The sequence below is a fragment of the Furipterus horrens genome, unplaced genomic scaffold, assembly GCF_987537825.1.
Source record: "Furipterus horrens unplaced genomic scaffold, mFurHor1.1.pri manual_scaffold_7, whole genome shotgun sequence".
Classification (NCBI taxonomy): Eukaryota; Metazoa; Chordata; class Mammalia; order Chiroptera; family Furipteridae; genus Furipterus; species Furipterus horrens.
The window spans coordinates 116,124,700-116,141,358 of record NW_028327177.1 but is presented as its reverse complement, the minus strand read 5'-3'; the positions used below and the strand labels follow the sequence as shown (position 1 = coordinate 116,141,358).

At 40.8% G+C, this 16,659-nt stretch overlaps 1 protein-coding gene across 4 annotated transcripts in view; it reads left to right on the top strand.

Annotated features, from left to right (window-relative positions):
• The window catches only part of NEK11 (NIMA related kinase 11), a 207,561-nt gene that overhangs the window by 152,754 nt on the left and 38,148 nt on the right, over positions 1-16,659 (top strand). For 2 of the 4 annotated variants that reach the window (XM_090283007.1, XM_090283005.1), the window contains one exon: positions 9,752-9,848. The exons of the other annotated variants lie outside the window; for them this stretch is intronic. In XM_090283007.1, the coding sequence (XP_090139133.1) occupies positions 9,752-9,848 (97 nt within the window). The remainder of the gene's footprint in view (positions 1-9,751; positions 9,849-16,659) is intronic. 4 annotated transcript variants of the gene reach the window in all.

The window sequence follows — 16,659 nt, the reverse complement described above, 5'->3', positions numbered from 1 at the left end:
TGTGTGCAAAGCCTCAGTTATAACACAGCTCCCTAACTTTTTCTTCTGACCATCACCCTGTGATTTGTTTCACTGCACATCAGTAACTCTTAGTAGGCACATTTAACTCCCAAGGATGGACTTGAAGACTAGAAACACTTTCCTTTGGCCAAGTCACTTTCCCTTGGACCTCGGTTAGATTACCTCCATAATTTTCAAACTGGGTTCCTTGGGATCTCTAGGAGTGGGGTTGGGGGATAGGGGCACTGGGCTGATCGAGGACAGAAACCAGGTCTGCACTGCTCATATCTGCTTTTCCAGAGTCTGCCTCACCTGGTGCAGGAGAGGCATTTCACAGATTTAAAACTTTAAGAGAGATGAGTTCTAGACCCTGCTCCTTTACCAGCTTCAACCAAGATAATTTCACTCTTATCTGTTTTATAAATTAGATTTCTACATATAAGATTTTGTCTTGAAAAAGATGGATTCTATTGTAAAAGAAATTAACACTGGATTGGAGATATGATATCTAAATTCCCTTCTGGGCCATATGATTTTATAAAAATGAACTTTAGAAACATGGAATAAAAATATGCATTTATTTCTGTCTGGAGCTCCGTAAAGTGACAGAAAAAGAACAAAGGGAACAGGAAAGGCCATGGGAGCAGGACACAGCTGTTAGTGAATTTGAGAAGACAGAAAGCAGATGATGAGTGGTAAGTGATTTAGAAAGTAGGAAAGTAGAAGCTTAGTGCCTAAGATGTGTGTGGGAAGGAAGAGGGGAGGTGTGATGGGGAGGATGCTTTTGAAATACCTGCCTGGGGTGATACTTACAGCAGGACCCTCATCGAGACTCCAGGTACTTCTCTCTCTCATTACATAGAAGCCGTGAAGAGACCTCCTCACATAGTCTTACAGGGGATGAGATTGCCCAGGCAGCTAGTATCTGTTTGCTGTGATGCCATTTTGGGGATATTGGCCAGCTATAATAATAATCAGAGCTAATTATTCGCTGTGCTTGTTAATACATGTCATAATGTTAACAGAATCCAAGGGACAGTTTGAACTTAAATGTATCAGAGTATAAGTCTTGTCACTTAAAAATGAGATCTCTGTGAATTGAGCTAGACTTTGCTCTCATTCAGCATCAGCCTATGCATTTTGTAGCCCTGAGAATGTTGTATGCAGTGGTTTGACCCCACCCCCAACACCAGATTTGCTTTTATTTCTATTTAAAACAGGGACAGTGTATTTTCCCTTCTTCTATCACTGGGGAGCAGAGAGGATGGATAAGTGAGCATTATGTAGCTTCAACAGACTCTAAATAAGAAGGTGCCTTTTTGAATTCCAAGTTCAGTGTTAGTCTCCTCTATGCATCAAGGTCATTTGAAAGCCTTTAGATCTGTGGTTCTCACACTTGAGCACGCATCACACCTACTTATAGGGCTTTGAAAATGCACATCAAGTGCATGCTCAAGTGATGCTGGTGTTCTGGTCCAGACCGCACTTCGAGAACCATGCAGCATATAAAGTTTAATGCTTTTCTGATGTTTGAGAAATTAGTTGTCCTCCTAGAGGGAACTCATCAGCAGAATGACACAAGTCCTTGGTGAACTATATTTATAAAAAGGCTGTTTTGTAGATCTAAACTGAATATTGTCACAAAAGTAATTAGAATAAAAACAGACGCTTCAAAATCTCTCTGTCCATTAAGATTCCATTGGCATGTTGATATATTTGGTCAGTTTGGCTTTTTGAAAATTGTTACCCCTCATTTCTGCCTTTGATCTTTGGAAATAACTATTTAATCTCCACTAAACCATGTGACTAATATAGACCAGAGAAGGCAACAGGGCTTGTGAATCCCTTAGAAACTTCATTGCTTAAGCTCTGCAAACTAAGTTGTTATGTGCAGGGATGACTGACAGCCAGTTAACCTTGCACTGCTGATCTTTCCACCTCGACAGAAAAGAATTTCTCATAATAATTACAGTGATTTCAACATAGTGTTTTATCTTTGGTTATGGACACATTGAAACCACTACTTTTGGAAGTGAGGAGGGATGTCCTGGACCATAAACCACTTGAATCATTTTGATGTGACTACACAATATTTGTTTGCCACTATCCCTTCTGTTTATGCATTAGAGAAATTTAATAGTTTCTGTAAGTTCTTTAAAACTTGAAAGGATACAATGGATTCAGAATTAGTGGCAAGTTACAGAGAACCTGCTCTCTGTCCGTTACCCTGCCAGACCCATTCATGTGGCAGGTGTGTGGTGCTGCGAAGGGAGTAGGGAAAGGGCTTTGTAATATAAACGGATCCCTAAAACAATACTATTAATCATTCTTAGTAGTAAACTCTTAGCAGAGGACATTCTGTATATTACTAATACTGAAAAAAATGTTCCAGTAATCAAGTTTACCTAATTAAGAGAGAAACTCAGCAATCATGCGCTCATTGATTACTCATACACTGTGATTTCATCAAAGTTAGCATATGTTGTAGAGGAATGGTATTAGCCCACAATGATGTGTTGGGGCTGGATCCCGCCACCGAAAGCTTAGATTTCAGAGGAGAACTAAAATGAGAGCCTAAAAAACTATACAGCAAGAGAGTAAGGATTCAAAAAATGGGGGTATTGCTTTTAGTTTGGGAGATAGAAGTCATCAAAGAAGCCTGAAGGAGAAGGTAGCATCTGAGATCATTCCTTATGTGAGGATAAACTTGGCCCTGTGGGGATGAGGAGGAAGGCCCTGCAGCTGCAAGGGCAAGATGCAGAGGAACACACACGGAGCAGCAGGCAGGGCCAGGCAGGAGAGCAGTTCCCTTCGGTGTCACTTTCCCGAATCATCACACCGTGAACTTGGCATGAACTATCTTAGTAGCTAATTTTTATTTTTAGTTTTCCAAAAGAAATAAGCTCTTCTTTTCCTTGAAAAGAGTGTTTACTAGGATCTTCACTAATCAATACCCTTTGGTGTGGAGAAGAATATTCACCACCACTGTCTCCATGGGGTAACCACAGCTGAAAAAGTTAGGGTACAGACACCTTCTTAACTTGTATGCATGTTTCACTGCTTATTAAAAAACAAGACACCCCCTCTCTTATTTTTCTTTCCTTCTTTCTTCCTTCCTTCCTTCCACTCTCTCTCTCTCTCTCTCTCTCTCTCTCTCTCTCTCTCTCTCTCTCTCTCTCTTTCTTCCTTTCTTTCTTTCCTTCTTTTTAATTGATAGGTCCTATTCTTAGAGGCTTCTCCTGGTATAGTCAAAAGGAAGTGAGCATTTTCAAACTCCTGTTTTTAATCTTCTGTACAACTTAGTTGAGTATTTGTTGTATGAAATATCCATGTAGTAAAAATAGAAACTTTATTGATTTCCTATCTTCTAGTATTTATTATCTCCCCATGAGTAGCAAGTTTGCTTTTCTGAGCTAACCCATTTTTTCCCCCGACTAATTTAATTTTGTTGGGGGTGGTGGAGAGCTATTTATTTATTGAGAAGCTGCCCTGTGCAAAGCAGTGGGGTGTGTGCCATATGGCAGGGGGAGGCAATGTCATAAATTTACCTTAAATGGTCTTTTACCAACAACAAAGCACTTTTATACAGATCACTGCATTTTAGCTTTACTAGAGCCCCAAAAGTTTATTTTTTTGCACAAATGAAGAAAGTGAGTCATAGAAGTTTTGTAACTTATGACCATCGGAGACTCAAACCCCAGTCCTCTGCGACAGCTCACACACTCCTAATGTGTCCAGCTCCCTTCCTACTGGAAGCTTCCGGAGGTGTCTCTCCTGGACAACCGTTCTCCCCTTTCCCCCTTTCTGCTTTCTTCTGCAGCCTCCGTGTGTGGTTTGGTTTGGACGCAGCTGCTGCTGCGGGGCTGACAACCAGCTCCTTAGGTGGTGGCTTTTGCCCTGCGCCTATAGAAGCAATTCTCTGAAAGATGGGGATGTTGGGGTGGGGGGTAGGAATGATTACATTTGTGTCATTTTCATTATCGCTTTTATCAAATACCCAACCTGTTAAAGGCACCAAGACAACCACCTCCATGTCTCCACACCCTCCAATTCCAGCGCCCGAGTGCCATGGTTTGGGTTCTTCAGAAAGCAGCCCCTGACACGAAGTTGGGTGGGCAGGCCATTTATTCCAGAGTGCCCTCAGGATCGTCCCCTGTGGACAGGAGAGGAAGGGAGCAGGAAGGGGCAGAGGGCAGAGCTGAGCAGTGATGCAGGCCTGACAAGACTTTTTCAAACCCATGGAGAGCTCTGAACTCATCAGAATTTTTACTGTAGGCCCAAATGGCCAGGCTTCCTAGCTCTATCATGACATGTCAGTAAATGTGGACAGTATAGGAAGGGCATGACCTGGGGCAAGGCAGCTTTCTATGGCTGAGGCAGTTTCTGATGGGACCACAGCTGGAGGCTGTCTCCAGCACTCCCAGCAGCTAGGCAACAATTCCTTCTTGTAAGGGAACTATGGGCCAAGTGTCTCCATCCCTGGGGTGTTGGGGTACAACAGAGACCAGCATACTTTGCAGATCCTTAGGCAATTTTATGGACATCCTGAGGTCCACTCTCATCACAGGCGAAACTCAAGGAAGAATCTTCACAAAAATGTCGGTCAGCTACCAGTCTCAGCAGAGTGGAAGAGCTTTCACAATGTCCTGCTGGTTCATGGCCCCTTTTATAATAAGCCATGGGGCCATCATCTGAAGAGGTGGAGAAGTGAGATAACAGATATAATGTTCTGCCCACATTTCAACCCTTGGAAGAGGGGTTTTGTCTAATGATCTCATAATTCTTCAAAATCAACACATGAAAGTTCTTGTCTGGATGTGTTACTTCTTGGATGAGAACTCGTTTGGGAGTAAGGAAACCATAGTTCTAATCCTGACTCTGACCCTCTCCTTAGAGCTCTGTGACCTTGTGCAAGTCATACAGCCTCTCTTGGCCTCAATTTCCCCATCCATAGATGAGGTAATTTGGCTTAAAGGTCTGTGGTCACCTCCAGCTCAATCATGATGATTCTCTATCATGTAGGCCAGGTTTGATAAACTGGAGTCCATAGGCCAAATCGACTTACTACCTGCTTTTGTAAATTAAATGTTACTGAAACACAGTCTTACTCATTCATTTATCTATTCCCTATGGCTGTTTTCATGCTACAACAGCAGAGTTGAGTAGTTACAACAGAAATTGTTTGGCCTGCAAAGCCTGAAATAGTTACTATTTGGCCCTTTACAGAAAAAGTTTGCCAACCCCTAGGCTAATCTTCAATCATGTGCTAAAGAGTTGTAAAATATGGGCCATGAGAACATGCCTTCGCAAGACTTTGAATAAAAAGGGTTGTCTTTGAATTGCAGCTGTTTCCTGAGTATTCCTTAGGCAGCTGAGAGAAAGAAGAGGGTTAAAAGATCAGGTACAACACATTCTGTTTGTACTGTGCACCAAGGGCAGTGTCTGCAAGGATTCCTGAGTAAGCAGTGTCCCGGCTGCTTAAGTGAGATCTTGTTTGCCAAAATATCCACCCCTGCAGTCCCTGCATCAGCTCTTTATGACCCACATGGTAGGATGCTTACTTAGCAGGGAGAGCAAATGCAGGTTTCTGTTTTAAGATCAAGGTCATTTGTCCAGCCACTGAAATGAATAAAGGGAAATTCTGGAAGAAATGGAAGAAGAACCCCTCTGTGCTGGTGAAATGTCAGAATCATCAAGTTGTCACTCCTTCAGAGAAAATAGCTTTGCTGGTAAGAGGCTATAGAAGTAGGAGGGATCCTGACAAACGTACTATTATGAGCTGTGCTCTGTGTTCTTAAGAAATACCACTTCTCGTTGCTTAATGTCTTTTCATTTCATTTTGTTTTCATCTCATTGTCAAAACATCCCCATGGGGTGGTATTAAGTATTATAATCGCCATCATCCTATAATTCACAGGTGGGAAAAGAGCTCAGGATGATTTTGCCTGATGTTTTATAATGCCTGTAGCATTTCTCGTTGATCCCAACCATTTGCCTGTTAACATTTGATCTCTTTCGGTGCTTTTTTATCTTTGTTAGTATAAGTGTTGCCTTCCCAAGTAAATTCTATCCCCCAGGGCTATCTCTTACACCAAATTATAGAAAGTTTGAATTGAGAGAAGGCCTTCAGTCTAATGAAACCGCTTAAATATAAACTGAGGAAACTGAAGCTCAGAGAGGTGATCTGAGGGCCATGCAGCTGGTGAGAGTAGAAAGAAAACAATAATTGTAGTTCTCTAGCTTTAAGGCTAGTGCTTTTGCCACAGGCCCTCACTACACTTCTGTATTCCCCCTTCCTAGCTAGCATTGTATCTTACGTATATGTACTCAGTAGTATTCCAAGTGATTATCTAGATAAATAGCCTGTCCACCCCACCCAATTGATCCACAATTTTTTATGGGTTAAGGACCATGGCTACTATTTACATTACCCTCAATTTTAACTCCCTTCTTTTGAGCATCTGAAATATATGCTTTACTTTAAGAAACTAGAAGAAAAATAAGCAAATTAAACCCAAAGCAAGCAGAAGGGAGGAAATAATAAAGCCCAGAATGGAAATAAAGTAAATGATAATAGAGGACATCGATGAGACTAAGACTTGGTTCTTTGAAAAGATCAACAAAATTGATACATCTTTAGCTATACTGATGAAGAAAGGAAGAAAGAAGACTCAAATTAATAAAGCAGGCATGAAGAGAAGACATTACTATCTATAGTAAAGAAATGAAAAGGATTATAAGGGTATATCAGAAAATGCCAGCAAATTAGATAACTTAGATTTAATGGGCGCATTTCTGGAAAGACACAAAGATGAAAACTAAATTCAAGAAGAAAAAGAAATTTGAGTAGTAGATCAAATTAGTAATTTAACAACTTCCAACAAAGAAAAACCCAGACCCAAATTACTTCACTGGTGAATTCAACCAAACATTGATAAATGAATTAATGCTAGTACTTCACAAACTCTTCCAGAAGACAGAACAGGAGAGAACACTACTAAATTCATTCTATGAGGCCATTCTTTGATATGCTAATCAGACAAAAACATCACAAGAAAAATAGAAAATTACAGACCAATATCCATTTTGCATATAATTATATGTATAAAAATCTTCAAAAAATACTAGTGACCAAGTCCAGCAACATAAGAGGATTATACACATAACCAAGTGGGATTTATTCTAGGAATGCAAGGGTGGTACAACATCAGAAAATCAGTTACTGTAGTGCACTCTATTAATAGAATAGGGGACAAAAACTGTATGATCATCCCAATAGTTGCAGAAACAAACATTTGACAAAACCCAACACCCTTTCTTGACAAAAAGAAAAAAAAAAGTCAACAAGGAATAGAAAGGAACTTCCTATATCTTATAAAGGCCATCTTTGAAAAAAATAAAAAAATCAAAGGAAGGATCCAAATTGGAAAGGAAGAGGTAAAACTTTATTTGTAGGTGACATGATCTTGTATATAGAAAACCCGAAGATACCCACTAAAAACTGTTAGCGGTAATAAACAAGTTCAACAAGGTTGCAGGACATAAGATCAATATACAAAAATCAATTATATTTCTATACACTAGCAATGAACATTCAAAAAATTAAATCAAGAAAATAATTGTGTTTATATTAGCATCAAAAAGTATAAAATACAGAAACATTTAATAAAACATATGGCTTACTGCTTTGACCTTTATTTGCATAAACCTTCGGGACCTGCCAGCTTGCTCTGGGAGAGACCGGAAAGCAGCACCTTCCTTTCAGCCTTGACAGAACTGGCTTTGGAACTTATACGTTCCTTGGCATGGTGTGACTGGTTATTGTTTAGTAACTTTTCAGGTTCAGGGGAAGATGATTATAAAAGGCAACAGACGTGAACATGCAATGGACCCCCATGCCTTCCCCTCACCCCCACTCACAAAGCCCTCCCTGAACAGAAGCCACTGACCTGGCCAGAGAGAGGAAGGGTAACTTTTGGAGGGAAAGAAATAGGTCATTGGTGCTGCTGTCTTAACATGAGGGCATAATTGGTGATGCACCAGGAAGGACAGGTTGTTTATTTAACTAATTGTCATATGCCACCTGCAAAGTTTATACCTGTTGATCCAGTAATTCTGCACCTAAGGACCCAGCCTGGGGAAAGATCAGAGATTCTGACAAAGAGCGGAGAGTGGGAATATTGATCTCAGTGGTATCTATGACAGCAAGAAGTTCAAGGTGGGATGCATGCCCCCAGGACAGTATACAAGAGAAGGATGTATGTGAAAAATATTGGAATTTGCATTTAACTTATTAAATTTATAAAAACTAAGACATATAATGATAAATTTACAAATTTATATTTAAATTTATAAACAGAATAAATTATACTTATATTTATAATTTGTTTATAAATTTAAACATAAATATTAAAAAATGAACAGCATGTAGAGCTGTCCCTTGGTTGGAGACAGCACGGGTGTGCACTGGGCACTTAATGCAGCAGTGAATTAGGTAGAACAGTTTACTGCCCTCTTGGAGCTTATAGTCTTGGTGGGAGAAAGAGAAAAATCAATAGTAATTGCATCTTACAGGGTGAACAGTACTGTTATTGGTGCTATGCAAGTCTAAGGGAGGACCTACAACTCCAGCCCTGGAGGATCAAGGACTCCCTGAAGGAAGCTACATCCAATAATTATGTTGCTTTGCATTGTAATGTACTTTACTGTATTTTATTGCATGGCATTGGATAGATGATAGATAGATAGATATCTTGCTGTAAAATGGAGTTTGGCTCTCCCACTTTCTCATGTGGTCCCTAAATCAGTCACTTATTATATGAGATCTGTTGGGAAAACAGTGGGAATTTCACAGCTTGGGTCCGTTTTCTGACAGTAACTACATGGATATAATTTGCAAATGAATATTAGGGTGTTCAAAGTTTTTTCCTAGCAGGGGTGTAAAGCACCTTGTGGGAGATCTGCAGAACACACAGGAGGAGGACTCTGCCCGCAGCTCCAGGGAGGGCCAATGCACAAATCCCACTCTGGCTCATGCTGAGCCCAGCTCAGGGGCCAGCATTAGCTGCTCAATGGAAAGTAGTGTTTCATTTGCTGGACTCTTTCTTCCCCTTCAGTTCCAGCATATTTTGTAAGAGCCTCCAGGGCATCTCTGTAAAAGCTGTGGCTCGCTCAGCATATTTCATAAGGCCACAGCTTTCATTGACAGCTCTTTACCTTCTGAACCCAACTGTGGCCTTCTGCTCCATTTTGCTGAAGTTCAAGGTGGCAGATGACCTCCTGGTCAGTGTCTTGCTTTCCACTGCAAAAAAGCTAATGCTCAGGTGTGGAATTAAGAAAAAGAGAAAACTCAGTTTATAGCAAAAATTCCCCAGTCGTCAGAAGCAAATATCCACACCTGCTGAAAGAAACTGGCCAGAGGCTCCCCAACTATTGCTTTTCTATACATGCACTTCTTCCTGAGTTTTCTAGTATAAAAAGCCAATCTTCTAAACAATCATGTTCTGTTTTAATTATCCTTTTTGAGAGCAGCCTGGTCTTGAAATTCCTCATACATATTAAGTGTAAATAATCTTGTCATTTGGAATAAATCTCCTTACTGTGCATGGCATAATTGAATTCCTCTTTAATTAACGTGGCGTTACCTTGTGGCAAAGGTGGGTTCACTTCTGTTTTCTGATTGCCCTTGAGTTTTGCCTTGAAGATACTGGAGTGCTGATGAAGTTAATAAAGGCTGTGCATTGATTTTCAGACACAAGGACAATCACTGGCACAGTTCCAGACGTGTCCCCAGGACCAACAATTTTCAACAGTGCGATGGCCAGGACCAGGATGCAACGCATGAGGGAGTAAGTAGCATGTTGCCTGACCCCTGGCAGTAGGACATATTGACAGAGGATGTGATCCCACCATGTGATGCTTTCCTAGCAGCTGTGTTTTTCTAGATGCAACAGTGATTAGACTTATTTGCACAAGCTCAGTTAAAAGGCCTGAGTCTGCATCAAAGGCACCTGCTATGGTTTGACTGTATGCCCCCAAATTCATACGCTGAAATCCTAACCCCCAAAGGTAATGGTATGGTAAGTGAGGCTTTTGGGAGGTACTCTTTGGACCATATGGTTTCTGTCAGAATTACTCTACTTTGCTGTTGTTACACATGAGCAGCCATGGGCAATATGTGAATAATGACTGTGCTTCAGTAAAACATATTTTCAGACTGAAATTTGAACTTCATATAACTTTCAGGTATCACAAAATATTATTCTTTTGATTTAGTCCTCTACTATTTAAAAATAATATATGGTGACAGAAGGAGACTTGACTTTGGGTGGTGAACACACAATGCAATATACAGGTGATATCTTATAAAATTATACAATTGAAACCTATATGTTATTAACCAATGTTGCCACAATAAATTTAGTATATTAAAAAAATAAATTAAATATATAAAAATATAAAAAATTCTTAGCTCACAAGACCTACAAAAACAGGTGGCATGCCAGATTTGACCTGTGGGCTGTATTGTCTTCAGAACCCTCCTACAGATGTTCCAACTCAGAAATTTCTCTCTAACATCTACTTCCTGTATTGGTGCTGGCTGAATAGTTAGGGAAGTTTGGCAAAAGTTATTTTTCAATCAATTTGCATTTAAATTATTCTTACAATGCAGTGCTTCATCATCTAAGCTAATGTCTGAAAGCAAAGAAGAAAATGGTGTTGAAAATTATTTCCAGACCTAAAGCCGGTAGTGAGATGCTTATTGTTTTCAAGTTCTGCCTATATCTGAGTGGTCACATAGTAACACAGCTACCATGGCAACCAGAGATTCCCTGGAACTGGAGGTGAGAGAGTTTGGACCAAACTTCCCCACCTCCACCTACTTCCACTTCTCATTGCTGGAAGATTATGGGGAAGACTTTGCTAGTGTCCCAGTCAATAATTTTCAAAGAAAGGAGACTTGTTTAGTTCACCCTTAAAATTTAATAATATGTTGTCATATTTTTTATCTAAGACTTTATTATTTTTGCAAAGTACACAATATCTCATTCCCTAGCATATTATGACATGCTTTTAATAATTAAAATAAAAGTAGTTTTGCCAAAACAAATGGCCAAGATACATTTAGGGATTTTTATTCCTGATATGCTGTTTTCTTCCTTAATGTGTGACTGAATTTGATGAAGTGTTACCTGGTTCATGTTTTCCTGTGGATCCATGCAGTTTGGGATACTCCACCATGGATGGTATTGCTCCTGTGGCAGAATAACCTGCCGTCCCCTGATACTCCATGTTACAAAGCTCCGTGCCATTCCAGAAGAGACACAAAGGAAATTGTGGCTGCAGGCTATGTGTCTTTGAGGATGTTGTGTTTTCTCAGTTTCTAAGACTTAAAACATAGCCAGAAGGGAAGGATGGTTGCTATTCATTCACTGCATACTGATATACTGTGTGCTCAGCATGGGGACAATAACTGATGAGATACAAAGAACAGTGAATGACATTTGTCCACAGGGAGACAGCAAAGAAAGTACCAAATTTCAAAGTGAAAAGTTAAGTGACAACAGAGGGCCTATATAATATGAGGTGATGGTTAAGAAAAGTCCCCAAATGGGATCATGGCTGTGTGCCAAAAGAAGCAGATGATAAGAACTTCAAGACCAGAAAGGGGAAGTTGAGAAGGCCTCTGAGAGAAGTGGGAACTTGTCCTTGGCCTTCACAGAGAGGTAGGACTTGGAGAGGTAAAGAGAATGGAAGGGACACTGGAGGCCAGCAGATTTGGAGTCTGAGTCTCAGGTTCACCTATAAATGGCTTTCTGACCTCAGGGTTCAGTTTCCCTCATCTGCAAAATGGTCATGATATTATTGCTGTAGTTGGGGCTTCAGGAAGCAGACTTAGGGATGGGGATTACTGTGCAGGTCTGTGAGAGGGTGTTCTTGAGTCCAACATCTGGGGGAAGGAAGGGGAAGGAAGTGGACTGGGTGCTGGGACATCTCAGGCTTTGGTTTCGTCTCAGGGGAGGCCTTGGTGGACTCTGCAGAGAGCTCTGAAGCTGGGATGGCCTGCTAGACTATCTGAAGTTGGGGAGAGAAGGTCAGGCCTCTGCAACCTCAGGTCAGTTAAGCACTGGATGTAGGCCACCCTGGGAAGGGCTGTTACTGAGCAAAGCATTCTGCAGCCAAAACCATCCCCAAAGGGGCTGATAGCAGAGGGCAGTCCACCAAGGATCCACCCAGCTGGTCTGCTGTGACGAGTAGGTGACATATGCATGTGAAAAAGAAACATACAAAAGACATTCTTAAAGAAAAATCACGTAAATATGGTACTCATCGCTAAGGCATAAAGAAGATAGCTTTTGATCCAAAGGCCTATTGGGAAGGGAACACAAGGGATGTGTTTCAGGGATACTGATAACATCAAGTTAATCATGTAATTTTTTTAAAATTTTATTTTGAAAAATATCAAGCCTATAGAAAAATTGCAAGAATAGTACAATGGACACCGCTGTATGCTTCACCTAGATTCACCAGTTAACATTTTGCCACATTTGTATAATCTCTCTACATCTATCTACATTACATATATTTATAAATTATAATTATTATTACTGTGTCATTTGAGAATAAATTTAATTCATCATAATTCTTCACTCCTAATTATTATTATTTTTTAATGTGTTTTATTGATTATAATGTTACATTTGTCCCAATTTCCCTTCACTCTTCTCCCCTCCACCCGGTGGACCGCTCCCTCCAGTTGTCCCCCCCTTTTAGATCATGTCCATTAGTTGTGCATACAGTTCTTCTCAACCTCTCTCTGTCTATTCCATTCCCTCCTACCATGATCCTTAATTCCTATATCATCTCCCTCCCTCTCCCCCTTCCCCCTCCCTGCTGACCTCCCCCCAATATGCTCCCCATACCTATAGTTCTTTTTCCACTCTCGTTGCCTGTTTAGTTTGCCTTTGTTTCAATTCCCTAGCTTCTGTTGTTGTTTCTTGTGATGCAGTTTTCATTTTAGATTTCATAGTTTTGATCCTCCTTTTTCTGAACCAGTCCCTTTAACATCTCATATAACAGTGGTTTGGATCTAATGAACTCTTTCAGTTTTATTTTGTCCTGGAAACACTTTCTCTGCCCTTCTATTCTGAATGACAATTTCGCTGGATAGAGTATTCGTGGTTGTAGGTTTTTGCTTTTCATTACTTTGAATATTTCTTGCCAGTCCCTTCTTGCCTGCAGAGTCTCCCTTGAGAAGTCAGCTGATAGTCTAATTGCGACCCCTTTGTACATGATTCTTTTCTTCTCTCTTGCTGCTTTTAAGATTCTCTCTTTATCTTTAACTTTTGACATTTTGATTGTAATGTGTCTTGGAGTGGTTCTCCCTGGGTCCAGTTTTTTTGGAACTCTCTGTGCTTCCTGGACCTGTAAGTCTATTTCCTTCCCCAAGTTTGGGAAGTTCTGCTTTATTATATTTTCACTTAATTTTTCAATTTCTAGTTCATCTTCTTCGCCTTCTGGCAAGCCAATGATTCTTATGTTGGGCCTTTTATAGCTGTCCCAGAGGTTTCTGATCCTCTCATCATTTTCCTTGCTTCCCGTTTTTTCTCTCTGCACTGGTTGACTGTTTGTTCCTTCTCTGTGTTCTGGTTTGTTGATTTGAACTCTGGATTTTATTTCCTCACCATCTGTCTCGTATGTGGTTTTGTTCCTTTCAGTATGAGTGTTTTTCGATTCTTTCTCATCTTTTTCCAGATCTTCTGTTAATTCTGTAAGCCACCTGATAACAATGGCCCTGAACTGAGCCTCTGACAGGTTTCTTATTTGTTCATCTGTCAGATTCTTCATCTGTTGCCTGGTGAGCTGCGCCACCGGGATTTCTATAGTTGTCTGCCTCATTTTGACAGATGCGTTTTGTTTTCTTGGGCCGGCTATAGGGGGCAGTGCCTGTGTACTCGTCATGACCCAGCGACCGGCGGCGATCCGCAACCTTTTTCGCTGCGCTGTGGCCCTTTGTCGTCACAACACAGCAACCGGCGGTGGTCCAGCAACCTTTCTCGCCACGCTGTGGCGCTTTGTGTGGGGGCGGGGGTCCAAGATGGATTCACACAGTTATTCTGCTAGGAGACCGGGATCCGTTCTCCCTCCCTCTGGGCCTCACTGTTCAAGGCGACGTGGTGGCTGCTTTCCCCAGCATTGGGGTTGCAAGCTGCTGGGGTTCGACTGCAGCCGGGATTGTTCTCCCTGCCGCTGCCCCTGGAGTGACTGCAAACAGCACCGCCCCCTTTTGCTCGCCCTACCTGCCCAAAGGGCGCCGCTGGTTTATAACTTCATACGCTGGGCTTCCGTGTAGTTTTATTTTCTGGAATTTCTAGTTATCTTTTGTTTTGAAGTAGTTGTATTCCTCTCTAGTTGTAGAGGGAGACTGAGCGTGTCCATCTAAGCCTCCATCTTGGCCGGAAGTCCACTCCTAATTAAGTGAACAGTTCCTAAGAACAAGGACATCCTTTTATATAACCACAGTAAATGATTAAATTTAAGAAATTTCACATGCATATATACTATTTAATATACTAATTTATATTAAAGTGTCACCAGTTGCCCCAATAATGTCCTTTATAGGAATTTTTTTTTTTTTTTCTGATGCAGGATACACACCAGGAACATTGCAGTTAGTTATGTCTTGGTGTAATTTATTCTGGAATAGTTCCTCAGTTATTCATTGTCTTTTCTGATACTAACATGTTTGAAGAGTACAGACCAGTTTTGTAGAATGTCTCTTAATTTGAGTTTGTTTGGTATTTATTCATGATTAGATACAAGTTATCCATTTACTAATGGTATCCTATATAAGTGATGCTGTGTCCTTCTGAATTTTTAAAAACTTAATTTGGAGAAGTTGCAGACATATGCAAAAGTGGTCAGAAGAGTATAATTAATCCCAATGGACTCATCAACTAGATCAACAATTATTAACCCATGGTTAAACTGTCACAGACTTCCGACCAGCAGGGTCCACAGTGTTGTGGATGAAATGAATAAATGCACATGGACTGCAAAAATCCTGTGGAGAAGAGGGGACAGAACTGGCCACTTTCTAGAGGAGAGAGCGCAGTTTGCCCCTGCCTCAACAGGCTTTTATTGATTCTTTAGGTAGATTACATCCAAGAAAGTTGTGAATCATTGTGCCAATCATTGCCTTATATGATTATTACTTTAATATAACAGCGAAAAGAATGTCACACATGCATGGATGATAAGTATAACTCATCTAGCCACATCCCATTCTTAAAAATCAGCCCAGAATAGGCCCTAAGAAACTGCTTCAAGGTTACATGCTGAACATCTGTTGTTCTCAGCCCAGGATGAGGGGGTCCTTTAGCAGAAAGCAAGCTTTTAAGTTATTATAGATATGCAGGGCTGGTTCCTCACGGGAAAACTGGTGTGTGGAGTGGGTCCTCTGTGCCGCCATGCTCCCAGTGGTTTTCCAAATCTGTGGCTGAGCTACATTTGCCACCACCAAGCACCCCGGCTTCCCATAGTAAACCTTGTTTTATCTCTGCTCCCACCTATTCTCCTATGTTACTTTCAAGAAAGTCCTGTTCATCATATCTTTTCATCCATTAATCTTTTAGTAATGCATGAATTTTAACCTGCACTTTGACATCTCCCCTAGGATGTCCATGAGGCATTTTTAAGATGTCCAAAACTGAAACCCTGATTTCACTACCAAACTTGCTCCCTCCACAGCCATCTTTACACAAGAAAGGTAGCGTCTAGGAAAGAACAAATCTTCCAGCTCAGTCATTGGTGCCTCAATGGCTTCATCTTCTCCTACTGTGAGAAAATGAAGCTCTGTAAGGAAGTTAGGAAGTGATGCATGTGATCATACTGCCATGATTCTTGAAGTCCTCTCAGCTGGGAGACCCTGGGGCTTAGTAGCATTAATGTATGCACGTCAGGCATAGAGGAGACCCAAGCATAGTGGTCAGAGTAAGATGTGGAGTGTGGGACAGCGACTGCTGGAATTTATATTCCTGCTTATAGTTACTAGTATGTGTCCTTGGACAAGTTATCCAACCTCCTTGTGCCTGTGACTTCTTATCTTTAAAGTGGGGCTAATAAGGGTTCCTGCCTCATGGGTTTATTATGAGGGTGTCTTGCAATCATGAATGTATCAAATTCACTTAACATAGTTCATAGCCCATAGTAAGTGCTCAATAAATGTTAACAACTTATAATAGACTCTTGATACATGTGTGGTTGCTTCCTCTTGAAAAGCCTCCAAGCCACGTATCTGAAGGTGTTGGCATATATTAGTCTGTTAAGTGATGTGTTATACCTGAAGGCATCTCTGGGTAAAGAAGCTATCTGTGAAAACATTTATATAGAATTTTTTAATATGCAAAAGAAGTGACAATTCTCCTGAAAATTTTCATAAAGTTGTTGAATATAAAAGCCAACCATTTACCATCCTTCAACACTTGGCTTCCTGTCAAGGCCATTTCTTACACCTGCTGGGAAACCACTCCATAAATGAAACTCCCAGCTGGGGTGCAGGCAGCATTGGCTCTCAGCAGGTGTTAGGTGATGCCGCTCAAAGTTATTGGAATGCCAGCAGAATCACAAGAAATCAGCATTGACTTCCTTTCTGGCTAA